Source organism: Myxocyprinus asiaticus, chromosome 1, assembly GCF_019703515.2.
Source record: "Myxocyprinus asiaticus isolate MX2 ecotype Aquarium Trade chromosome 1, UBuf_Myxa_2, whole genome shotgun sequence".
NCBI lineage: Eukaryota > Metazoa > Chordata > Actinopteri > Cypriniformes > Catostomidae > Myxocyprinus > Myxocyprinus asiaticus.
In genome coordinates, this window is record NC_059344.1 from 62,480,944 (window position 1) to 62,507,060 (window position 26,117).

Below are 26,117 nucleotides of genomic sequence, written 5' to 3' on the forward strand. Positions count from 1 at the left end.
AATTTGAAACACTTGAGAAATGATGCACGTGCGTCACAGCCATAAGAGCAGCGCTGTTTGCAAGTGAGAAGGAGGAATGCTGTACAGTAGCTTGGTTGGTTTTGGTTTAGATCTTGTAACAGGTAAAGGACGGGCAAGGAGGAGGCGGGAACTGGCTGAACAGTAAACATAACGTTTAATGATAAAACTCAACATAAAACAAATATAAACACAGACACACATGCAGCACGGCTGCGTGCGTCTCTCTCTCCCGAACCTGCGTCTCCAGCTGCCCTTCATCTCACTCTCCCGCTGATCAGCTGATTCAGTGCCGGCTGTGCTCCATCATGGCCCGGCCACGCCCTCCTCCCTGTCACACTCCTCCCCCACCCGATTCAGGCCGGGGCGCCAACTCCGCCCCCCATCTCTGGAGGGGAGACGCTGCCCTTCTAGCCATCCTGTCAGCCGGTGGTCCACCCCGCCTCCTGTGAACCTGGGGGAGGTGTGGGCAGAGGGAAAGGGAGTAGAGACATACAGAGAGAGAGAGAGAGAGAGAGAGAGAGGAGAGAGAGAGAAGAACTTGCTCGCCGGCTCCCGGATGTGCTGTCACCTGGTCCTCAACCGCTCCTCCGCCCTCTGGCGGACGGCAGCTTGCTCCTTCCCTGGCGGACGGCAGGAAGTCCTCTGGACCCTGGCGGGCGGAACCTCTCCTCCCCTTCTCGGCAGATGGCCGTGGTTCCTCCGCCGACTCAGTAGTCAGCATCGACCTCTCCAACCCCAGGCAGATGGCCACGGCTGCTCCCCTGGCGGATAGCAGCAACGGGGACTCTGCGACAGCGCATCCCTCCTCCCTCCCAAGTTTCGGCACCACTGCAACAGGTAAAGGACGGGCAAGGAGGAAGCGGGAGCCGCTGTTGCAGTCCACGTGAGTGATCTTTTATTCTCAGGGTTTTAACTCAAAATATGTTCTCCAGCAAGTATTTCAGTTTACATACACAGCTTCAATGATAACAGTCAGCATAAATTCAATAATGAATCAAAATAGCTTTTCAGCGTACAGCTTCGGTGTGTGTGTGCATCTCGGACTCTCTCTCGGATCTGGCGTTCCGCCGGCCTTTTAAAGCCCATTTCCGCCATCACTGAAATGAGACACAGGTGTTTAGAGTCATTAATAACCAGGTGAGGGGGCCTGGGTAGCTCAGCGAGTATTGACGCTGACTACCACCCCTGGAGTCGCAAGTTCGAATCCAGGGCATGCTGAGTGACTCCAGCCAGGTCTCCTAAGCAACCAAATCGGCCCGGTTGCTAGGGAGGCTAGAGTCACATGGGGTAACCTCCTCATGGTCGCTATAATGTGGTTCTCGCTCTCGGTGGGGTGCGTGGTGAGATGTGCGTGGATGCCACGGAGAATAGCGTGTAGCCTCCACACACGCTATGTTTCCACGGTAACGCGCTCAACAAGCCTTGTGATAAAATGTGCGGATTGACTGTCTCAGACACGGAGGCAACTGAGATTCGTCCTCCGCCACCCGGATTGAGGCGAGTCACTACGCCACCACAAGGTTTTAGAGTGCATTGGGAATTGGGCATTCCAAATTGGGGAGAAAAGGGAGAAAAATAAATAAATAAATACATAAATAAAAATAACCAGGTGATGGCTCTTAATGCTTCCTCTCTCCCCACTGACAGACACATGACCATGTCCCCCTACACAGACCTGTATTGATCTGTTTCTTTACTCACAATTGTGTGTTTGTATGTTTATCCTGGATGTCTCGTCCGAGAGGAGAATGTGAGATTACGTCGGTATCATGGCAATGTGAATACGTCACACGAGAGACCGCTTGGACTCCACCCTCTCATGAGTAAGCTTCACGAAAGGGTGGAGTTCAAGCAGTTTCTCATGTGACATGTTCGCGTTGCCACGATACCGACGTAATCTCACGTTCTCCACTCGGATTCACATTAGATTATAGTTAAAAAGTACTTAAATACAGATTCATTTATTTTTTGCACCAAAATGACCGTATCGCTTTAGAAGATTTTAATTTACGGATGGAGTCGAATCGATGACGCTTATGCTGACTGTCTGTGATTTTTGGAGCTTCAAAAGTGAAATCTCCATTCACTTGCATTTTAAGGACCAACTGAGTAAAGATATTTTTCTTTTTTACTTCAGATGTGTTCTGCTGAAGAAAGCAAATCATTTCCTAAAGTTTAACAGCCAGAAAGTGTCTAATTCATGAATTCCATTTAAAACCTAACAAACGTCTTTTTGTGAAATGTTTTGTGATAAGCATTCTTGTAGGTAGTTTCTTTGAAATAAATGCAACTTGGTTTAAAATTTGGTTATCTAATGCACTGACATACACACATTTTTAAATGCATGGTTTAAGTGTGCAAATAATTTTAGGGGCCACTTTAAGCAGAGAACAGTTACATATTTGTATTTGCTTAAGGGTAAAATCTGGGTCAAAATCTGGTTGAAAATACTGTATGTGGAGACTGTTCCTTGTGCTTTTACTATGCAGTAATGACCCCATTTACTGTCTAAATTATTATTAGAGATAAATGCCAATGAATGAAAACAAACAGAAACTGTACGGTTGTTCTGTCTGTTCTTTCCACACAAACTCACCTAGTATGGGCTCTCCAACTTTGGAATTTTCGTTTAAATGCAATCGTTACATTTCTTTATCAGAACATGAAATAACAAGCTAAGCTTAGTTTGTTTTGTAAGGCTATAAATAGTGAAGTGAGAAATACCAATTTATTTGATTGCTTTATATGTATTTGACAAGTGGAATTCTCTCTTTGCACTGAGCCCATTAATTAGAGAAGTTGACTGAACCATGACTGAACCAGTCTTACTGTCCAAACACAAGACTAGGATGTCAAATTAGGTTAATGTACTGCACAGAGGAAAATCTTCTCAAAGCTCAAAGGCTGGGAATCACTGACCATCAAAGATGTCAATGATAAAGCCACAGAGGGAAACAAATCCTTTTAAATATAGGGGAGACATAGGCTAGTTGTCAGACTTTTTACTCCAGTGAATATATTCTCTGAGTAGGCTTATTTTGAAAAGTCGATTTCTGTATAGGCCTATATTAAGGATTGGCCACAAAAAAGATTATTTCCACAGTTATTGCCCAGGAAAAAAAAGCAGTTTATTGAACACACGTTGACCCGATAGTGGAGCATATAGGCACGCTATATGGGATTGTCACAGTGGAACCTGGCAATAAACAGCCTATTACAGGCTTTTCAGCAAAATTTACACAGTAAAATATTGAAAAACACAAAACAATGAAACAGATTTTTTATTATTTGTTTTTATTTACATTTACCTATTCTGAAAACATCTGTAGATCTATGATGTGGCACACTGTGTACAATAAAAGTAGCTTTGAAATTTTTGGCATATACGATTATTTCATATCTATGTAAGTTTACTATCACAGGATATCTATTTCTTTGTTTATTACAAGACAATTGAGTACTATATTCATACAAATGACCACTACATCATGTCAAAGTTCTGCACAGCAATGGTAAATTATCAGTATCCCATTTGCGTGTACACAGACATATTATAAATGTTATTTATTACTCAAGGTGGCGCTGATGTTTCAGTGATTGACTTGATTTACATTTGATATTGCTATTTGATGAAGAAGTAACGTGGAAGTAAACTATAGCAAGTATAACACATGAACAGTATGATTTGACGATTGTCATTTGGGTGTAATACTGAAATTATGTAAGTTGTGCATCTATTTATACTCAATAAGTGCTTGAGAAAATACATATGTGTATCTTCTGTGATATATGATATGTATTTGACAGCCAGTTGTATCTCATGAAATTGAACTGTTTCTCACCCACACCTATCATATCACTTAAGGAGACATGGACTTAACCACTGGAGTCTTATAGATTACTTTCATGATGCCTTTATGTGCATTTTGGAGCTTCAAAATTTTGGCACCCATTCACTTGCACAGTGAGGACCAACAGAGCTGAGATATTCATCTAAACATCTTCGTTTGTGTTCTGCAGAAGAAAGTCATACACATCTGGGATGGCATGAGGGTAAATGATGAGAGAATTTCATTTTTGGGTGAACTAACTCTTTAAACTGCAATACACAGACAATAAATTATAGCCAACTAAAGTCTTCCTCAGTCACATAACAGAAGACACAGCATCACTTCTGCAGTCAATTTGGGATAGGCTTCAAAGACACTAAATCATTAATCTTACAGTTACTTCAATATCCTTTAGTTTTAAACATTGATGCAGTGCTCACCAACACCTACTCAGTTTACTCAAATAATATATGACGTGTATTACACATAGATAACTAATATGGCATAATATTCATGTTGTATAGCCAGAGGGGAACTGGCTCCCCCAGCTGAGTCTGGTTTCTCCCAAGGATTTTTTTTATTTTATCCATTAACCAACATCTTATGGAATTGTGTGTTCCTTGCCATAGCCACCTTTGACTTTCTCACTAGAGGCCTATAGGCAAATAATTTTGAAAGCATGATTTTCAATAAACTTTTTGCATTCAAACTGGTTGAGAACTTTAAGACGTTAAAGACATTACAGCACCATTTTCTTTTACAGTATAATTTTCTGTAAAGCTGATTTGAAACGATTTGATGTGAAAAGCACTATACAAATACCCAGATAGCACACATACACCTCCGAGATGTCTGTTTAATATATATTTTCATCTAGAAAGTACCAATCCAATTAACATCTGCTAAACATCTTGAAAAGATCAGATTTGCAAACATTCTTAAGTATAAACATCTCAAAGACATCTGCTAAATGTCTTATTGACATCCGAGACATACTTGTTGACAAACGTCTTATAGACATATTTCAGATGAGCAAACAATGTAAAAATATGTCTTCCAGATGTAAACACTCACAGTAGATATCTGGGTGATGTATGTGTGCTATCAGGGTAAAAATGACTTGACTTGATTGGAAATGATGCCTAATAAAAGTACTCTGCTCACAGTCACAACCCGGGACTAAAACAAAATCTTTTTCATTTCGGTTCGTTCTGAGCAGAAACAGTATATTTTCGTACCGGTTCTGGCGTTCCGCTGCTTCCTTTCCAATTGGTAACTGGTTAGAACGAAATTAAAGAATGGTTAATAACGTTCTTTTTTAAAATGACAGTACTCGAAGGGTGGGTGATGTACCCTGTTGCTCTCTCAACCAAAATAAGTGAAAATAAGCAATAACATTTTTTTCTAATGTGGGGAAATTATCAGCATAGAAATCATAACAAGCAAAGTATACAGGTCAAGTACATATTGTTTTCTTTTTCTTTTTTTTCTCCCAATTTGGAATGCCCAATTCCCAATGTGCTTTTAAGTCCTCGTGGTCATGTAGTGATTTGCCTCAATCCAGGTGGCGGAGGACGAATCCCAGTTGCCTCCATGTCTGAGACCATCAACCCATGCATCTTATCACGTGGCTTGTTGAGCGCATTGCCATGGAGACATAGCGTGTGTGGAGGCTTCACGCCATCCACCGCGGCATCTACGCACAACTCACCACGCACCCCACCGAGAACGAACCACATTATAGCAACTATGAGGAGGTTACCCCATGTGACTCTACCCTCCCTAGCAACCGGGCCAATTTGGTTGCTTAGGAGATGTGGCTGGAGTCACTCAGCATGCCCTGGGATTCGGACTAGTGAACTAACAAACTCCAGGGGTGGTAGCCAGCGTCTTTACCACTGAGCTTTTCAATTAATGTATTCTTAATAGTAACTATAACCCCAAAAATATAAAAAAAAATTAAAAATACATCTGGCCATCAAAAATCAATTAATAGCCAAAATCTCACACGGCTTAGGCAAATTTGGACTAAACGTCATTTTATGCGTGCCAGATTATTTTATTTTAAACATTTAATTATTTAAACATAAAAATTACATAACTATTTTATTTTAAACATGTAATAATTATTAAAAAATTATTTAATTATTGTATTTTAATTATTTGTGTTAACGGGGGGGAGGGGGTCACGTGACGCCATGTGAGAAGCAGACGTGTTAGCGACTAGCTCTGCGCACTTTGCTAGTTTTTAATTATTTTCGTGTTAGAATCCGGTGAGATTCGATACACCCAATTACATATTTGTTTTTTGAGGTAAACATGGCAAAGAAGTCAAAATCCTCAGACCCTGGAGACATTAAAAGACACTTACGTGCTCTAGCTGAAACCTCTGGCGGCTCTGCGAGCTGGGGACTCGATTTGGAAGGTACATCGGAAGAAGAAATTCAGCGTCAACTGTCCAACATCTCGATGATGCTGACAAAGGTTGTTGCTGACTTGGAGGATTTCGCTGTAATACGTCGATTGATTACGGCGATGGAAACAAAAAAGAGTTGGTCACCAGAGTGGCAGATGTTAAGAAACGGATCGATTATCTGGAGTCATGGGAAAAGGAATTATCCGCTAATCCGCTCGCGTCCAATACAGATTTGGAACACATATTGGAAAAACTGGATATCTTGAAAATATGAGCAGAAGGAACAATATACGGATTGTTGGAATTCCTGAGCATGAAGAAGGTCGAGATATGGTGACATTCCTGGACGAGCTCTTCCCGAGTCTGCTCGACATAACAGGCCCTAAACTGAAAATCGAGCGAGCTCACAGAGTCCCGGCTTGCAGATCTGCTGAGGGAGACAGGCTCCGATCAATTCTGGCCAAATTTCTGAGATCATCCGATAAAGATCTCGTGTTGCGTGAGGCGAGGAGCAAAGGAAAGTTTTCTTGGAAGAATCACAATATTTTCTTGTTCCCGGACTTTGCGAATTCGACAAGAGAGAAACGCGATCAGTTCAAGGAATGTAAGAAACTTTTACATCAACAGAAGATCTCTTTTGCACTGATTTTTCCGGTCAAACTGAGGACAGACGCCAAAGACGGCTGCAAAGTATTTTTATGCCCCAAAAAAGCACTGTCCTTTATAGAAACTATGGGTGAGTAAACCATTGCATGTTACTTATGTGAGTGGACTGACTCACTGTACATAACTCGACTGTCTAAGGAAGCTGGGTGCCATTTTTGTTTCTTTTTACGTTGGCTCCGCCTAGCGGCTGGAGTTTGTTTTGTGGAATGACGCTCCTTCAAAAAACTTTTGCATTGACGGAAGATCGCTTTTACACTGAAGTTCCCAGCCAGACTGAGAATGGACACTATGGATGACCGCAAAATATCCACATGCCCACACAAAGGATGTCTTTTATAAACCTGACGAACTGAGTAAGTCATGATGTAATTTTTTTATGCGGCCTCCGAGTGAATTTGACTCTTGATCATCCGAGGAACCAGGATGCCTGTTTTGTTTCTTTTTGTGCTGGTCCCACCTAGCGGCTGGAGTTTGTTTTGTGGAATAACACTGCTTCGGGACAGTTATGGATGAATCTGTTCGTTCTTTTTGCTTATGCCTCCTGTTGGCTGCAGTTTGTTTTTGTGGAGTATTTTCGCGGGACATTGGAATGATTATGTCATCTGCTGCACTCATAACAGCTGGCTCACTGAACAATTGTAACACTTGTTTGTCTGTCCGAGGAAACTGAATGGCTTTATATCAGCTGGAATTTGTTTTGTGGAGGAACACACCTTCAAGACAGTTCTGTGAATGAATCTACACATTCTTTCTGTTTATTCTGCCTGTTAGCTGGGGTCTGTTTTACAAAGTATTTCCTGTTGTGAAATTTTGCCTGTAAATTTGTGCAGAAGCGCGGACTTGTATAATCCGACAGCAGATTTGTCGCGGGGATTCTCGCATGCGTACATGGACCTTTTCAGTTTAGAGGGATTGACGCCGGTTGGTGCTGTCGAGCACGGGGTTAATGCGCACGTTTTTCTTTTTTCTGTTTGTTTTGTTCTGGGGAAAGTCCGGGGTTTGACTGTTGCATTGATGTTGAAATGTGGTCTTTGTAATCTTGTTTTTGATGCACAATTTATTTTTTCTATTATATCAAAGGTCAAATGTTAATATGAGTAGGTTATCTTTCTCCACATGGAATGTGAATGGGTTGGGGCACCCCATAAAAAGAAGGAAGGTTATTTATTTTCTTAAGTGTAAGAAATATGATATAGTGTTTCTTCAAGAAACACATCTTTCCCCACAGGAAGCTGAAAAATTTGGGAAGATATGGGGTGGACATGTTTTCTTTAGTGCTGGCTCAAGTAAGAGTAGGGGAGTCATTACATTGATAAGTAAACATCTAAAATTCAAATGTCTCAAACAGATTAAAGATAAATCAGGGAGAGTCATTGTTGTTCTAGCAGAAATTCAGGGGCAAAGATTGATTTTGGCTAATATTTATGCACCTAATACTGATGATCAGGGCTTTTTTATAGATCTTGAAGGGATGTTGCAAGCTGCTGGCACCCCTCATGATATAATATTGGGAGGTGACTTTAATCTTTTGATGGACTCAATCCTTGATCATTGTGAAGCAAAAGTGTGCAAGCCCCCTAGAGCAACACTGACACTTCACAGGATGTGTAAAAATCTTGGTCTTTCAAACCCATCTGGTAGAGACTATACATTTTTTTCATCAGTTCGTAAGATTTATTCTAGAATAGATTTTTTTTAAAATATCCAAATCCCTCATTTCATCTGTTGTTGATTGCTCAGTTGGAAACATTTTAGTCTCAGATCACGCCCTGGTGAGTTTAGAGATGTTGCCACATTCAGAGAAAAAGAAATGATGAAATGACGTAAGCTCGTTGGTAAGGTCACGTGTCACGTGGAGGAGGAGTCAGGAAGTCATTGTTTACAAGAGAAACTTGTGCCATTCACAAACCAAAACAGTCCAAAACAATTTAAAACAATATAAAATAAAAAATAAAAAAATTTCCAAATAATGATAAAAAAAAAAAAAACAATGTAAATAATGACATGCTTCCTGACTCCTCCTCCACGTGACGCATGACCTTACCAGCGAGCTTACGTCATCCCTCTCATGAGCGCAGGTCACAGAGATGTACAGAAGCGAACATTTTTAGAAAAAAGTATATAAGTATTGTTTTGTTTCTAAAAATAATCAATCGTTTGCTTTCAGAAGAACTTTATTTGTCGACTGGAGTCATGTGGATTATTTTGATGCATCATAAATATGCATTTTGGACCGTCAAATAATGGAGGACATTCACTTGCATTGTTTAGAGGAGGAGGCCTGAAATTAAATCCTAAAAGTCTTCAATTCTGTTTTGATGAAGAAAAAAAACTCAGATACATCTTGGATGGCCTGAGGGTGAGTAAATTATCAGCAAATTTTCATTTTTTGGGTGAACTATTCCTTTAAGGTGGTTCTTAGGGGTCGGATCATACAGTATGCCTCATTCACCAAAAAATCCAAAGCACAAGAACTCGTGGAGTTGGAAGGGAATATTAAAAGTGCCGAGGCAGAGCTGAAGCACCGAATGTCATCTAATGGCCTCAGAGAATTGAGCTGTTCGAAATACAGATATAATACTATTTTGTCGTTATTTGTTTTTTATAAAGTGGTGTTTTGGCTATTCAGGGCAAGACAGTCATATTTTGAGTCAGGGGACAAAGCAGGGAAGCTTTTGGCTAGATATATAAAACAGAGAGAGTCTTTTTCTACCATTCCCTCAGTGAAATCTGCTGGTGGTGAAATATTTACCTCAGCCATTGATATTAATAATGCTTTTAAAGGATTCTATCTTGATCTTTATAGTTCCACGTCTTCGTCTACTGATGAGGATATTAGAAAATTTGTGGAACCATTAGAACTACCTAAATTGACGACTGAGCAAAAAAACACTCTTGATTCTGAGATAACCTTGGAGGAGCTTGGCGAGGTAATTAAATCCTTACCTACTGGCAAGGCTCCGGGGCCAGATGGTTTTGCCGCTGAATTTTTTATATCTTATGCTACAGAACTGGCTCCATTTTTGTTAGAAGTTTATACTGAATCATTAAAGAATGGAAAGCTTCCGCCAACCATGACGCAAGCCCTGATCAGTCTGATTCTTAAAAAAGACAAAGATCCAAGCGAGTGTAAGAGTTACCGTCCAATTTCCCTGATCCAGCTAGATGTAAAAATTCTGGCTAACCAATTAAGTAAAGTTATGACATCTCTTATACCTATAGATCAGGTTGGGTTTATTCGAGGCCGTAGTTCTTCTGATAATATTAGGCGTTTCATCAATATCATGTGGACAGTGGCGAATGATCAGACTCCGGTCGCTGCCATCTCACTTGACACCGAAAAGGCGTTTGATATGGTAGAATTGGATTATCTTTTTAAGATTTTGGAAATATATGATTTCGGGAGTACGTTTATTGGTTGGATCAAGTTACTTTATAGACACCCTGTAGCAGTGTTACAAACAAATGGATTAACATCAGATTATTTTACTCTGGATAGGGGCACCCAGCAGGGTTGCCCTCTTTCCCCATTATTGTTCTGTCTTGCCCTGGAACCATTAGCAGCCGCAAAGGAAAGATGATTTTCCAGGGTTGGTGGCGGGAGGCGTGGCACATAAGCTTCTGCTTTATACAGATGATATTTTATTATTCGTCTCTGACCCTACTAAATCTTTGCCTTGCCTCCACAGAATTATTATTTCCTTTTCCAAATTCTCTGGATACAAAGTCAACTGGTCTAAATCTGAAGCTTTGGCTCTGACAGCGTACTGTCCAGTAACGGCCTTCCAGCCAGGCGCCTTCCAGTGGCCCAAACAGGGCATTAAGTATTTGGGTATTTTATTCCCAACAAATTTGTCTGATTTAGTTAGAGTTCATTTTGTCCCTTTAATCAAAAGGTTTTCAAGCGATGTAGGCAGGTGGGCTTCATTACATTTATCGATGATTGGGAAGGTTAATGTTATTAAAATGAACTGTATTCCAAAATTCAACTACCTGCTTCAGTCTCTCCCTGTAGCTGTCCCCCTCTCTTATTTCAAGCAATTTGAGAGCATAGCGAAGTCTTTCATTTGGAGTGGTAAACGTCCCAGATTATATTTCAATAAATTACATAGGCCGATTGACAAAGGTGGGCTAGGCCTACCCAAGATTTTGTTTTATTACTATGAATTCAGTCTCAGACATTTGACTCATTGGTCACTTCTACCTGAAAGAGTCCCTCCCTGGTTCTGCATTGAATAAGATGTTCTTGCCCCTATTTTTCCATTGCAAAGCCTTTCTATCAATCTAAGTTAAATCACACCCCGTTATTTCATGGCCCAGCCCGGCCCCGCCCTCCTCCTCATCACACAGGCCTACCAAACTTGTTTTACGCAAACGGACGAGTTAGGGGCCTTTCACACCAAACTTATTTTTGCGTGCATCTGTTAAATTTTCCCATTGTTTTCCTATGTTAACATGCTGTACGAATGTCTTTGACTGTTGCACCATGTCTTGCTGTTTTTTTTCAGCGACTCGTGCAGGACCGGCACTTTTTAAACACCGTGTCAAGTTAAAAAGAACTTCAAATTGTCAAAAACGCTTGTCGAGACACCTGCGCTCTGTTTCATTCTTAAACTGTAAGGCAATGCTTTTTCCCCCATTCTGCTCTGGTGTACTCTGCCGTGCCTTGTTAAAACTGTATGTTTATTGTTTCAATATTGTTACGAATGTTGCCAATATGTTACATAAAATATAGCCTATTGCAACAGTACTTGCTTGGAGAAGAAATTATAAAGATAGTGAGCGGGTTCAAATTGGGTTCGGGCTTATAATCTGACGCTATGGTTCAGGCCGGGTAGGGTCGGGTCGGGCCACTCGGTCTCGGGTACAGGTTGGGTTCGGGTTTCATTTTAAAGCCCATGCAGACCTCTAGTTCAGACATGATATGATAGATGTGGGTGAGAAACAGATAAATTATTTTTGTCAGAAATTGCCCAGTAGGGGGGCTATATGCACGAAGAATGTGAATCACCAAAAACAGAAGAAGAAGAAGAAGAATGGGAAAGTGAAAGTGAAGTGGAGATTGACTGAGCAGGGAGGAGAATTTATAGTACAAAAGGACTTAAATATTGATCTGTTTCTCACCCACACCTATCATATCGCTTCTGAAGACATGGATTACTTTGGAGTACTTTTATGTTGCCCTTATGTGGATTTTGGAGCTTCGAAATGTTGGCACCCATTCACTTGCATTGTATGGATCTACAGAGCTGAAATATATTTCTGGAAATATTCGTTTGTGTTCAGTAGAGGGAAAAAAGTCATACACATCTGGGATGGCATGAGGGTGAGTACACGATGAGAGAATTTTCATTTTTGGGTGAACTATCCCTTTAAAGAAAGGCTATTACACCTGTTTAAAGAACTCCTTTAGTACAGTGAGGTAGATCAGCCCACTAGTAAGAAGAAATAGGAGCCCTAAGCAGTAAACACACTGGTTGGATTACGTCGAAAAATGTGCTTTTAGACATCAGCTCCCATCATATGACATTAACTTTCCTAGATGATCGGACTTGGTTATTTAAAGCGCGGGATGAGGGACAGCAGATATAGGACTGACCTTCAATAACAGGCTTCCTCTGTCCGGGACCGTGCAGCAGCAGCTGACAGATATGACTTGTTTTCGGACATAACACAAGGTGAGGAGAAATGGCCCACAGTGGACTGGACAAAACGAGACATTAATGAAAACTTTTCACTAATTAGCGGATCAATGCGTGAAGGCTTCCAGGAACAATGTCGGTGAACATCTCGAGCTTGAACAGCACACTTCTGTCGCCTCCGGTCTCTTCTCACAATGTTTCTGCCCTCATATTTGGACTATTGCTCATTATAGTGATCATATGCGGGAATGTACTCGTGTGCCTTAGTGTTTACAAGGGAAAAGCCCTGAAGACAACGACAAACTACTTCATTGTGAGTTTAGCTGTGGCAGATCTGCTGTTGGCAGTTTTGGTTTTACCCCTTTTTGTTTATGCGGAGGTAAGAAGACTAATGCATGTGTTTGATTGCAAAATGTTACATTAAGGTGTATTTTGTTTTCAATCATATTTTGTTACCATCATTCTAATATGGTACGACCACTTAAGGCATATAGGTCAATGATCAATATAGATCAATACATGACAATGAACATTGAGATTAGGCATTTTAAATGGTTTTAATTTATCTAAATTAAGATAGTTAATTTATGATGCTTGCATAATGATAAATTTTAATAAAATAGCCTACGGATTTAAATAATGCATTAGATAGAGCGTCTATTATATAAACTCACATTACAGTCTTTTTTCTTTCAAATACACACACACAAAAAAATGTTATCCTGTTTTTAAGATAACACAATTCCATCAAATTGAATTGTGTAATTTCTAAAAAAAAAAAAAAAAAAAAAAGAATATATATATATATATATATATATATATATATATATATATATATATATATATATATATATAAAATATTTTTTACATTTTTATTTTGTTAAATATTACTCAGTTCAATTTAATGGAATTTTGTTATGAAATTTAAATGCGCAGTTATTATTTTTTTTATTTGTAAATTTGAAAGAATAAATGTTGGTTGCAACATATAACCTCTTAGTTACATAACTATCTAATCTCTTGTTAACATCAAGTTGCCACTCTGACCATGTTCAATCGGTTAATTTGTTTAGGCTCATTACTTTGACTCCTACTGTGAATCAAGTGCAGATGAGTGTCATAAAAGGATGGGTATTGCACTTCACTAGTGTATTGTAGTGATGTAGAATATTCCTTGTATTGTAAATTATTTCTTGATTTTATGTTAATACACTCTTTGATTTAATACAGTAAATCTGTGATATTTCCAGTTTCAAGGTGGTGTCTGGTCCATGAATTTGGCTCTCTGCGATGGACTAATGACTATGGACGTAATGCTCTGTACAGCATCTATATTCAACCTTTGTGCAATCAGTGTTGACAGGTTTGAATTTCTTTCATCTCTTTTCCACAATTCCTGATGAATTGCATGTATAGAACTGCTTTAAAGGAATATTCTGTGTTCAATACAAGTTAAGCTCAATCAACAACATTTGTGGAATAATGTTGATTACAACCCAGTCTCATGAAAATTCGTACATATTTTACGAGTTGGCTATTTCGTATGATTTCGTACAAGTTAGTTCATATAAATTTGTACGATTTCATCACGTGCAAATGCCCGGATGTCTATTGCGGAAGTAAGCGCAAGTTCCGCGCACGAGGCGTTAAGGACATGCTTATTAATATTATGACCTTACCCAAACCTCTTATCTAAACCTAACCGAACAGTAGAGTGTGTAATCATGATAGGAAGCTGTTGTGTGTGACAGAAGCAAGTAATTGTCGTGTATTAGATCGAAACGATGTCCAGCGACGTCATTGGCAGTAGTGAAAGTCGTACGAATTCATACGAGTGCAGTCGTATGATATCATACGAATTAGCCAAATGTAGAAAAGTCGTATGAATCCTTACGATTTCACTGTGAGTGTGTGTAGTTGATTACCACAAAAATTATTTTCAATAATTACTTTCTTTAAAAAAAGCAAAAATCTGGGTTACAGTGAGGCACTTACAATGGAAATAATGAGGACAATCCGTAAATGTTAAATACTTACTGTTTGGGGCCTGGGTAGCTCAGCGAGTATTGACGCTGACTACCACTCCTGGAGTCGCGAGTTCGAATCCAGGGCATGCTGAGTGACTCCAGCCAGATCTCCTAAGCAACCAAATTGGCCCGGTTGCTAGGGAGGGTAGAGTCACATGGGGTAACCTCCTCGTGGTCGTGAAAAGTGGTTCTCACTCTCAATGGGGCGCGTGGTAAGATGTGTGTGGATCACGGAGAGTAGCATGAGCATCCACATGCTGTGAGTCTCCGCGGTGTCATGCACAGCGAGCCACGTGATAAGATGTGTGGATTGACTGTCTCAGAAGTGGAGGCTCCTGGACGTGCTGTCGCCTGGTCCTCAACCGCTTCTCTGCCCTCTGGCGGATGGCACCTCGCTCCTCCCCCGACGGATGGCAGCGAGTCCTCCGGCCCCTGGCGGATGGAACCGCTCATCCCCTTCTTCGGCAGATGGCATCGGTTCCTCCGGCTCTTGGCAGCCGGCAGCGACCCCTCCGTCCCCAGGCAGATGACCGCGGCTGCTCCCCTGGAGGATGACAGCGCATCCTTCCTCCCTCCCGGGTTTCGGCACTACTGGAACAGTTAAAGGTGGGCAAGGAGGAGGCGGGAACTGGCTGAACAGTAAACATAAAGTTTAATGTAAAACTTAACATAAAACAAACATAAACAAAAACACACACAGTGCGGCCATGTGCATCTCTCTCTCTCTCGAACTGGCACCTCCAGCTCCCTTTTATCTTGCTCTCCCGCTGATCAGCTTATTCAGCGCCGGCCTTGCATCATCACGGCCCAGCCACGCCCTCCTCCCCGTCACAGTCTTACACGGCCAATTAAACTTTAATAGGGATGTGCATGGTATTCAAATATCAGAATCACTATTCAGTTATTCTGCACGTGTTTAGAGGTCTTCAACCCGATCTGAGTCCGACGGTACCCGACAAACCTACAGGTTTTGGGCCAGGTTCGAGTCATTTTCATTTTTTCAAGTAGGCTATAACGGGCTGATCACACGTGCATCGAGGCCATGTAAAAATGCACTGGAGGGACATCTTTTATAGTTGTGCCACAACTCACAGTTGTTTAAAAGAACTTTAATATTTATAAATGCTTCTCAAGACACATGACACTGTTTTACAATTCATTGTGCAGGACTGTCGCATTTTTTTAGACACTGTTAATTTATTTGTTATTTATTTATTAACCCGTGATCTGTTTCACCATTTGTTAACCTACACAGCGGCGTAGATTTCAGGGGGATGTGGGTGTTAACCCCCCCCCCCCCCGCCAATAATCAAAACAAGCAATTACAACCCCACCCCCCCAATATTTATACCATGATCAATGGTTCATGCTTCAACCAATGGTATTTCACATAAGGTGGACATTTACATGAATTTATAATAGATATTTCACAATAATTAAATAAATAATTGATTTAGAGCTTGGGGCCCTTTGGGTTTAGAGTCCCCTGGGCAACTGCCCAATCGGCCCAGTGGTTAATCTGTCCCTGTGGACAGCAGGGATAAAACAATGCTAAGTGCAAATAATAAAATGCAACTAACCATAAAACTGCACATAGTTAGAATAACACAATTAAAATGCTTCCCACATATTTTGTTGTTGATTACTAAGGCTGTGCGTCTTATCAAACTCAGTATTTTTGCCCAAATTTTTCTGTCACTAGGTAGAGGCTAGCCAAATTAGGCAGACACCAACATAGGCAGGTTGTGTGACATGCCCTAATCTTTGTACACCATGAACAAAACTACATAAGGGAAAAGAAAATACGACCCAGGCTAAATTAAATTCGAGAGCACTTATAAGAATAAACATGGTTTGTTCCAACCACAATGGGTTTTTTTTGTTTTTTGTTTTTTGCGGTCAATCATTGGCCAAGAGCATGAAGCAATCAAAATTGAAGAGACATTTAGACACCAAACACTCATTTCTAGACCATTTAAAACTAAAGTCAATTTTTTCATTCAGCCTATATGTCATTTTAATAATTTTACTTATTGGTGGGCTTTGCAGTTCATTGTAACATTAATACATTTCATTGTTTGATTTTTAAGGAAATTGCTGTTAACTTTTGTATGATACACAATTTTGGGTCTGTGTTGAGTTGCCACTTGATGTCTAAACTGGAGCAAAACCAGTTGAGAACCACTGCTTTAACCTTTTGTTACATAAGAAAATCAGTTTATGATCATTGTATTTAGACAGTCAAATCCAACAGAACGCAACAATGCCTGCCTGATTTTTTCTCATTAATTGTTTCCATAGGAATTTGATTTCTATGTCATGAACCAAACCAACCAGCTCCGAGATGAATCACAACATTATACATTTAGATTTGAAGCAAATCGGACAAAAAGATGAAGAAACAAGACTGGATGGAAATGTGAAACTACTGATTTTAGGTGGTTGATTATTAGTATAGAAACAATATATTTAAAGTTTATTGCAAAATGTTCAGATATACAAAAATATATAACTACTTTTAGAGTGTAGGGAGACCGGCTCTGTTACGAAGAAAATTATTGGGATTTTTACAGTACTGTACTTCTGGAACCCGACTGTTGCGCTCTAATAAGTCTCGATTTCACGCATTTCCTGCATCCAGGGGTAAAATTCTACATGCATATGTTCACAGGTTTATTGCTGTGTCCATACCACTAAACTACAACCGAAAGCACGTTGACAATCGGCAGATTCTCTTACTCTCTGCCACTTGGCTCCTGGCATTGGCCGTGGCGTCGCCGGTTATCTTCGGTATCAACAATGTTCCGCAAAGAGACCCCAGAGAGTGCAAACTGGAAGACAGTAATTACGTGGTATATTCCTCAGTCTGTTCTTTCTTCATTCCCTGCCCCATCATGCTCCTACTGTACCTTGGGATGTTTCATGGCTTGCGCAAGTGGGAAGAAGCTCGCATAGCCAAACTGAGAAACAGTATTCAAGCCTGTCGCAGGTTGCAGCATGCTGCGGTGGCCGCCGCACTCCCGCCCCTGGGGGCTCTGACTGCGTCTCTACCCCGGGTCATTGAGAGGGACTTGGCCCAGTCCAGCCTTGAAGAGCTGAATGACTTCACACAGCCTGTCTGTCCCTTCCCAGCAGAGTGTAAACACAGCCCTATTCAAACTATGGCCTATCCAGATATTCAGTATGGCCAGCCAACTCAAAGAAAGAAGAGGGTGAAGATCAATGGAAGGGAGAGAAAAGCCATGAGGGTTTTACCTGTTGTTGTGGGTAAGTTTTGAAATAGTTGTAGAACCGATTGATTGATTGATTGATTGATCAGTGTATAATAATCACACAAAAACTAAACTGTAAATAGTGGTAATGTGCAATTGCTACCTTAAGGAACTTTTACTACCCGATCTAAACCTTAAAATTAGTTTTGTTGGCGTAACCTAATGTATTCAGCTTGATCAGTCAGTAATGTTACCACATGAAGCACATTTTTAAATCCATAGAGAAGACACATCATATAACATTTGTATTCCAGAATCTCACATAATAAAGTAAAATAAAGTAAATCCTGGTTAAATATGTACATAATTAACCGGGGGTAGGGTTGTGTGGTGGCATTAAAAAAACATTACAAATTCAGGGTTAAAGTGGATGTATGTATGTCAGATGTATGAAATCTTGCTGTTCTGTTGCCTAGAGATCATGTGCTGGCGAATATTTGCGTGTCTGTTGTAGTCTTGTTGCTGATGAAAGTGCTTACTATATAATTCAGCTGATGTGGCTTCAAAATGTAGAATACAAAAAACATGAAATACAACTTAATAAATACTCCTGAGGTTTTAATGACAATTGAGAACAATTAGTCTGTGTATGTAACTTTAGGCATCAAAACTTGGGCATAAAAGTGCCGCAGAAGTTGAACACCCAGAGAACTGCTAACTATAGGTAAATCCCTCAATCCAATTATGACGTAAGTGTTCGTCTGGTGTCTTAACATAATTGCTTGGCCACAATTCTTTAGCACACAAACCCACAAAAACGTTAAGAGTGCCACAGGATCACCAAGAATCACATCACATTAAAATACAGTTGTGTTTTACAAATCTTAATGAATATCTTTATGAAAATGTGATTATAATGTGTAGCAAAGTAGCGCAACAGTGCCGGACACTTTTTCAGCCGTCTTGGTTCTGAAAGTATTTTTCCCATTAATTTATTCCATAGGGATTTCATAAAATCTTTCATAAAATAATTTTAAGCCATGAACCATACCAACCAACTCCGATGTGAATCACAACATTGCAAACTTTGATGTGAAGCAACAAAAAAAAAAGTGTTTGAAAATCGGACAAAAGGACAAAGGTACAAGATTTTGTACTTAATGTCTTTCATGAGGGAATGAACTACAATCCCATGAAACATTGTGAATGACGTCCTCGAATAAAATATGATGGGAAAATATAGAACTATTGATTTAAAGTTATAAGTATAGAATCAATATATTTTACATTTTAGTGCAGAATGTTTAGATATTTGCAAGTAGTTTTGAGAGCGTAAAGAGGCTGACTCGATTGCACGTAGAGCTTGTTTGGTGCACTTTGTTGGCCGCGATTCTCTGATTGGTGGATCGATTCTCTTGAGGATCATGGGTATTGTAGTTCTTGACCAGGAATTCTGTTATAATACACAATTTTGTTTTTTTAATGAATATGAAATAACTTGCACTGATGACATCAGCAGAAGCGCATACTATCGATTAAAAACCTTGCGGATCATGGTAGGTCTATATTTAAAGGTTTATAAGTTAAATATGTAAATAAATTCGCCTATAGAAAAATGTATGGGATTTTTAGTGTAAGACTTAGAAATGGGTATGTGTGTGTGTATATATATATATATATATATATATATATATATATATATATATATATATATTATTTATTTATTTATTTATTTATTTATTTATTTTTTTCTCAATTCATGTTTGTATTTTTATTTAAATGTAAATCATTCATATATTCTCCAATGCAATGACTGAATTAAGTCAGAGCTCTTGGGGGGTCCCCTAGTTATAATTAAGAAGTAGGTCATAATCACATTTACTGTATCACATGTCTAGTTGAATTTTTTTATCAGCCGCTCTTCACTGACACAACATAATGAGTACAGTAGACTAAGATATTTCTTAACATAGCATCAATGTAATAACTTTACAACTGTTTGATAGTGAGCGAACATGTAGTGTTAGATACATACCGGCAAAACTATTTACATACAGTGCATTCATAATGTATTCAGACCCCTTCATTTTTTCATATTTTATGTTGCAGCCTTGTGCTAAAATTCTTTAAATTATTTTTTTTACATCAGTCTACAATCAATATACCCCATAATGACAAACCAAAAACCATATTTTTGATAACTTTGCAAATTTATTAAAAAGAAAAAACTGAAATATCACATAAGTATTCAGACCCTTTGCTATGACACTTGAAATTTAGCTCAGGTGCATCCCATTTCTCTGGATCATCTTTGAGATGTCTCTACACTTTGATTGGAGTTCACCTGTGGCAAATTCAATTGATTAGACATGATTTGGAAAGGCACACATCTGTCTATATATGGTCTCACAGCTGAAAATGCATATCAGAGCAAAAACCAAGCCATGAGGTCAAAGGAACTGCCTGCAGAGCTTAGAGAGTGGATTGTGTCGAGGCACACATCTGGTGAAGGCTACAAAAAAAATTTCGGCTGCATTGAAGGTTCCCAAGAGCACAGTGGCCTCCATAATTCTTAAATGAAAGAAGTATTGAACAACCAGGACTTTTCCTAAAGCTGGCTGCCCGGCCAAACTGAGCAGTCGGAGGGGACCTTGGTAAGAGAGGTGACCAAGAACCCAATGGTCACTCTGGTTGAGCTCCAGAGATCAGGTGTGGAGATGGGAGAAACTTGTAGAAGGACAATCATCACTGCAACACTTCACCAATCTGGGCTTTATGGAAGAGTGGCCAGATGGAAACCTCTCCTCAGTGCAAGACACACACAAAAAAAAAGCACCTAAAGGACTTTCAGGCTGTGAGAAACAAGATTCTCTGGTCTGATGAAATGAAGATTGAACTGTTTGGCCTCAATTCCAAGCGTCATGTCTGGAGGAAACCAGGCACCACTCATCACCTGAGCAATACCATCCCAACGGTGAAGCATGGTGGTGGCAGCATCATGCTGTGGGGGTATTTTTCAGAGGCAGGGACTGGGGGACTGGTCAGGGTTCAAGGAAAGCTGAATTCAGCAAAATACAGAGATATCCTTAATGAAAACCCGGTCCAGAGCGCTCAGGACCTCAGATTGGGCCGAAAGTTCACCTTCCAACAGGACAATGACCCTAAGCACACAGCCAAGACAACGCAAGTGTGGCTTAGGGACAACTCTGTGAATGTCCTTGATTGTTCCAGCCAGAGCCTGAACTTGAACCCAATCAAACATCTCTGGAGAGACTTGAAAATGTCTGTCCACCAACGGTCCTCATCCAACCTGACAGAGCTTGAGAGGATCTGCAGAGAAGAATGGCAGAAGATCCACAAATCCAGGTGTGAAAAGCTTGTCGCATCATACTGAAAAAGACTTGAGGCTGTAATCGCTGCCAAAGGTGCTTCAACTAAGCACTGAGTGAAGGGTCTGAATACTTATGTCAATGTGATATTTCAGTTTTTTCTTTTTTTAAATTTGCAAAGTTATCAAAAATCTGATTTTTGCTTTGTCATTATGGGGTGTGGAGTGTAGATTGATGCATTTTAGCATAAGGCTTCAAACATAGCAAAATGTGAAAAAATGAAGGGGTCTGAATGCTTTTTGAATGCACTGTATTAACTGCATGCATATTAATTAACCTCAGTGACAGTTTTAAGGCAAAAGATGATTTAATGTTAGTAATTTAGGAGAACCAACAATCATATACTGTATCAAAGAAGAATTAGATATATAAGAATTGTTATATATATTATATTTTGCCATTATTGAGAGGTTAAAATGAGAATCCACTCTGCCAGTGTCACTCAGTCACCATCTATAAGTTCCTTTAGAAAACAGCATGCTGCAGACTCTGTCTTGTTTAGAATTTCCAGACGTAAAAAATCTGGGTTGGATTATTTATGAAAACTGGGACAGATGATGGACAATGTTGCATTGTGTCACCAGAAACATTATTTTGGCAGATATCCCAGCTATTGGTTGCACCAATGTAGCTGTCTCACACTGGTCGGGATGCTCAAACAAATAGAGCAATGTTTTGATAGTGCAACAAAACCAGAGTGTTTACACTTTTGGGGGAATTCAACCTTCAAATTGCTTATTGTTTAATCTGCATATTAAAGGGATAGTTTAACCAAAAATGAAAATTCTCTCATTATTTACTCACCCTCATGCCATCCCAGATGTATATGACTTTCTTTCTTCTGCAGAACACAAAGAAGATTTTTAGAAGAATATCTCAGCTCTGTAGATCCATACAATGCAAGTGAATGGTGACCAGAACTCAGATGGTCAAAAAATGATATAAAGGAGCCACAAAAGTAATCCATAAGACTCAAGTGGTTTAATCCATGTCTTCAGAAGTGATATGATAGGTGTGGGTGAGAAACAGATAAATATTTAAGTCTTTTTTTACTATCAATCTCCACCTTTGACCAGCCCCAAGCAGTAGGCAGCTGAATGTGAAAGTGTAGATTTACAGTTAAAAAAGGACTTAAATATTGATCTGTTTCTCACCCATACCTATCATATCGCTTCTGAAGACATAGATTAAACCACTGGATTCTTATGGATTACTTTTATATTGCCTTTTGGAGCTACAATGGTCTGGTCACCATTCACTTGCATTGTGAGGACCTACTATTCTTTTAAAAATCTTCGTTTGTGTTCAGCAGAAGAAAGTCATTCACATCTGGGATGGCATGAGGGTGCGTAAATGATGAGAGAATTTTAATTTTGGGGTTTACTATCCCTTTAACCTTGGATAGAAAAAAGTATTTTAACACTGTACATACAAAAGTATTTGACTGAATTATCCTGACTATATTATGATATCTCAATGAAAGTGTAATTTTTAAGAGTCAGATCGGGTAGAAATACCTACTTAAGATAACAAATGCACATTTTCACTTTTTCCAGTAAGGAATGTAGACCGAACACTGTTTTCACCTCATGGCGTTTCATTGGATCTAAAACTACTGGGGGAAAACAGCTAATGGAGCTGTAAACATTCCTTGCATCAGAAAAACATGTTATTGCAGTTATGCAGATGATCTAAAACTTTCCAACTCCATCACTAGATATTTATAGAAATACCATTACTATATTTGAATAATTCAGCACAGCAGAGGCCACTGGAAGAGCACATTAATATCTATAATATACACGAGGTTGATTTATATCAGGAGCTTTGTCTCACATGTTTGGTCACTTTCGCAGCAGATTCCTACTGTGCCAGCGTTGCATAATGCAGAATTAATGGCTGTGATTTTACAGGTTACTGGGTTATCCAAAGCTTTGAGAGCTTTCAGAGCAGTAATACTTGAATATTCTGAACCTTGGATGCTCAGAAGCAGGACTTCGACGACAACATGCAGTCTGTTAAAGGAATATTTTGGGTTTAAAACAACTGAAGTCTGATCGACAGCACCTGTGGCATGCAAACTGTCTCTGAGTTTGTAAAAGCTAACAAAAATGAAGTTAAAATAGAAGTCTTTGGAGAAAATAAGTGGGATTCCAATGGGTTTAAAAGAAGAAGTGGGCAGCTTATTTTTGTTATTTGAGCTGTAAAGCTGTCTAAATCTTACTTTTAGCAGTGGAACAAGTGTTAAAGTTGGATGGACTTCTGGTTAACAGACTTAATTCCTGTGGGTGAAATTTGCTCCATGTAAACAGTCTCTTCTGGTATCCTTGCACAAACCTTGCCAAAGTTACTGGGTTTACTGGCTTTGCATAGTCATGACTGGAGATGAAAAATTGAATATAGCTTTGCACAGACTAGGTAGTAAGCGATTCCATCACACTAGTCTCATATTAACAAATATAATAGTTAAGTCTTTTGGCTGTACTTTCCAATAAGTGTGGAGCGAATTCACAAAAAATGTATTGTGCCCACAGTAAAAGTGGTGTTTATCTGCATGCGCCCAGTTCGCTATAGGAATATGAAGCAATGGCGCAAACACGGCCACAACATTTTTGCCAAACACAATTTGCATGCCGCATATCCGATCTTGCGAGTCGGTTCTGAGCGACATACAGCAGAGGATGCAGCAGACCACTGAGATCATGGCATACTCTAATCAGGGTCAGAAATGAACTTTATTGGGGGCAATATTTGCTCGCTACAAATAATGTTCTGCGAAAATTCAAATGAAGATTGATAAATCATATGTTATTAATAAAACTAAAAACAGGATCTCGTTACGGGAGCATTTTTTGCCCCCATATGTTGAATTTCGGGGGTGTTTTTGGCCATTTCCGAACCCTTAAACCTAAATCATCTCTTTAACTTGCCGAAAGTACACTTGACTACACCATGCATCTAAACAGGCTATGCCAGTTTATAACACTCTTCTCCATCATTTCATTGTTATTTGATGAATTACTCCTGACATGATCAATAGAAAATGTACGCAAGCTTCTCGTTTAAATAAAATTTTAAATCACAATCCCTCCGGAGCAACCTGGAATAAAGTGCCTTGCTCAAAGACACAATGGTGGTGGCTGTGGGGATTGAACCAGCAACCTTCTGCTTACCAGTTTTGTGCTTTAGCCCACTACGCCACCACCACTCATTTAACATAACCCTTAGTTGGCCTACATCCCTTTGAACTATTTTACATTTTTGGTCTATGTACTCATGCATCAAGTGGACGCTTTAGGATTGTCTTATTTTGGTTGCGTCTCTAGTCACAAGCGCTGGGATTTTAGAACGGTCTGTCAAGTTAAACGTAGTTTAAAACTTTGAAAAGATACCTGTCCCGAGATTCCTGCATTCTGTTGTGTTCGGTCCAGCTGTAATTGAGAGCAAGATCACATCTTCTGTGAAAGGCTACTGCATCAAGTTGGTACATCAAGCTTGAATTGCTCCGATGGTAGAAACATTCCTTATGAAATTTTGTACAGGTCGAGGACATGATTAATTGCGTAAAAAAAAATGTATGCGTTATTTTTCATATAAATCAACGCGTTAAATCGACAGCCTTAATTTTTATACAGCGTGTAAGTCAAATTTCATTCTTTATATCATTTTAATGTAAGGTTATATAATGTTCATCAGAAAATGCCCTCAAACGCACTAAACCTCCTGCGACTTAATTACACTCATGACAAATATGTGACATTTTATTTTTCTGCAGGTGCCTTCCTTTTCTGCTGGACTCCATTCTTTGTAGTTCACACCACACGAGCTATGTGTGAATCATGTGACATCTCCCCACACCTGATGAGCACAGTGACATGGCTGGGATATGTGAACAGTGCTCTGAACCCCATTATCTACACCATCTTCAACACTGAATTCAGGAAATTCTTCAAAGAATTTCTACACTGCTGCTGCTGACATCAACCAAAAATAAGAAATGATAATACCATAATTTATGCTAAAGACATTTACGTATATACGTGTATACTGGACGTACAGTATGTTTTATAACATTTATATCTGTATTCATATGGAACTGTTTTATTTTGTTTTTATAATTAAGTTATCTTGCCACTGTTTTGTTTGTTTGTGCCTATCATGTACTACGTTCGCATATAGTAGACTTTATTTTTAAGGGATTGTTTACTCAAAAATGGTAATTTGTCATCATTTACTCACCCTCATGTTGTTCCAAACCCATAAGATTTTCTTTCTTCAGTGGAATACAAAAGGAGATATTAGGCAGAATGACAGCCTCAATCACCATTCACTTTCATTGCATCTTTTCAACCATACAATGAAAGTGAATGGTAACTTCAGCAAAAATCCTGCCTATTGTCTTCTTTTGTGTTCCAGAAAGAAATACGGGTTTTAAACAACATAAGGGTGAGTAAATAAAGACTGAATTTTCTGTCTTGGGGAGACTATACCACTATACTAAACTATACCTTTATATACAAATGAATATTTTTAGTGGTGCCTGAAACATTTTTGCATCATTTTATAATATGCCTCAGTGTGAATTAAAGGAATAGTTCACCCAAAAAATGAAATTCTCTCATCATTTACTCACCCTCATGCCATCCCAGATGTGTAGGATTTCTTTCTTCAGCTGAACACAAACAAGGATTTTTAGAAGATTACCTCAGCTCTGTAGGTTCAATAAAATGCAAGTCAACAGGGTCCAAAAATTTGAAGCTAAAAAACAAACAAACATAAAGGCAGCATAAAGTAATCCATAAGACTCCAGTGGTTAAATACATTTCTTCTTAAGCGATATGATATGTGTGGGTGAGAAACAGATCAATATTTAATTATTTTTTTAATATAAATCTCCACCTCCACTTCTTTTGT

At 39.3% G+C, this 26,117-nt stretch overlaps 1 protein-coding gene across 1 annotated transcript; it reads left to right on the top strand.

The window, feature by feature from the left end:
• Positions 1–12,520: 12,520 nt before the first annotated feature.
• On the top strand, positions 12,521–25,889 carry LOC127442998 (D(4) dopamine receptor-like). The gene is made up of 4 exons (XM_051701462.1): positions 12,521–12,954; positions 13,826–13,938; positions 17,274–17,869; positions 24,979–25,889. The coding sequence occupies exons 1-4, from the start codon at positions 12,709–12,711 to the stop codon at positions 25,179–25,181; spliced, it is 1,158 nt and encodes a 385-aa protein (XP_051557422.1). The 5' UTR covers positions 12,521–12,708; the 3' UTR covers positions 25,182–25,889.
• The last annotated feature ends 228 nt before the right edge of the window (positions 25,890–26,117 follow it).

Excerpts from the sequence above, each read along its gene's own strand:
- LOC127442998 (XM_051701462.1), top strand. The coding sequence starts at position 12,709 with ATGTCGGTGAACATCTCGAGCTTGAACAGCACACTTCTGTCGCCTCCG. Across the intron at positions 12,955-13,825 it reads CCCTTTTTGTTTATGCGGAG|TTTCAAGGTGGTGTCTGGTC; the intron begins GTAAGAAGACTA and ends TGATATTTCCAG. Across the intron at positions 13,939-17,273 it reads TGTGCAATCAGTGTTGACAG|GTTTATTGCTGTGTCCATAC; the intron begins GTTTGAATTTCT and ends ATATGTTCACAG.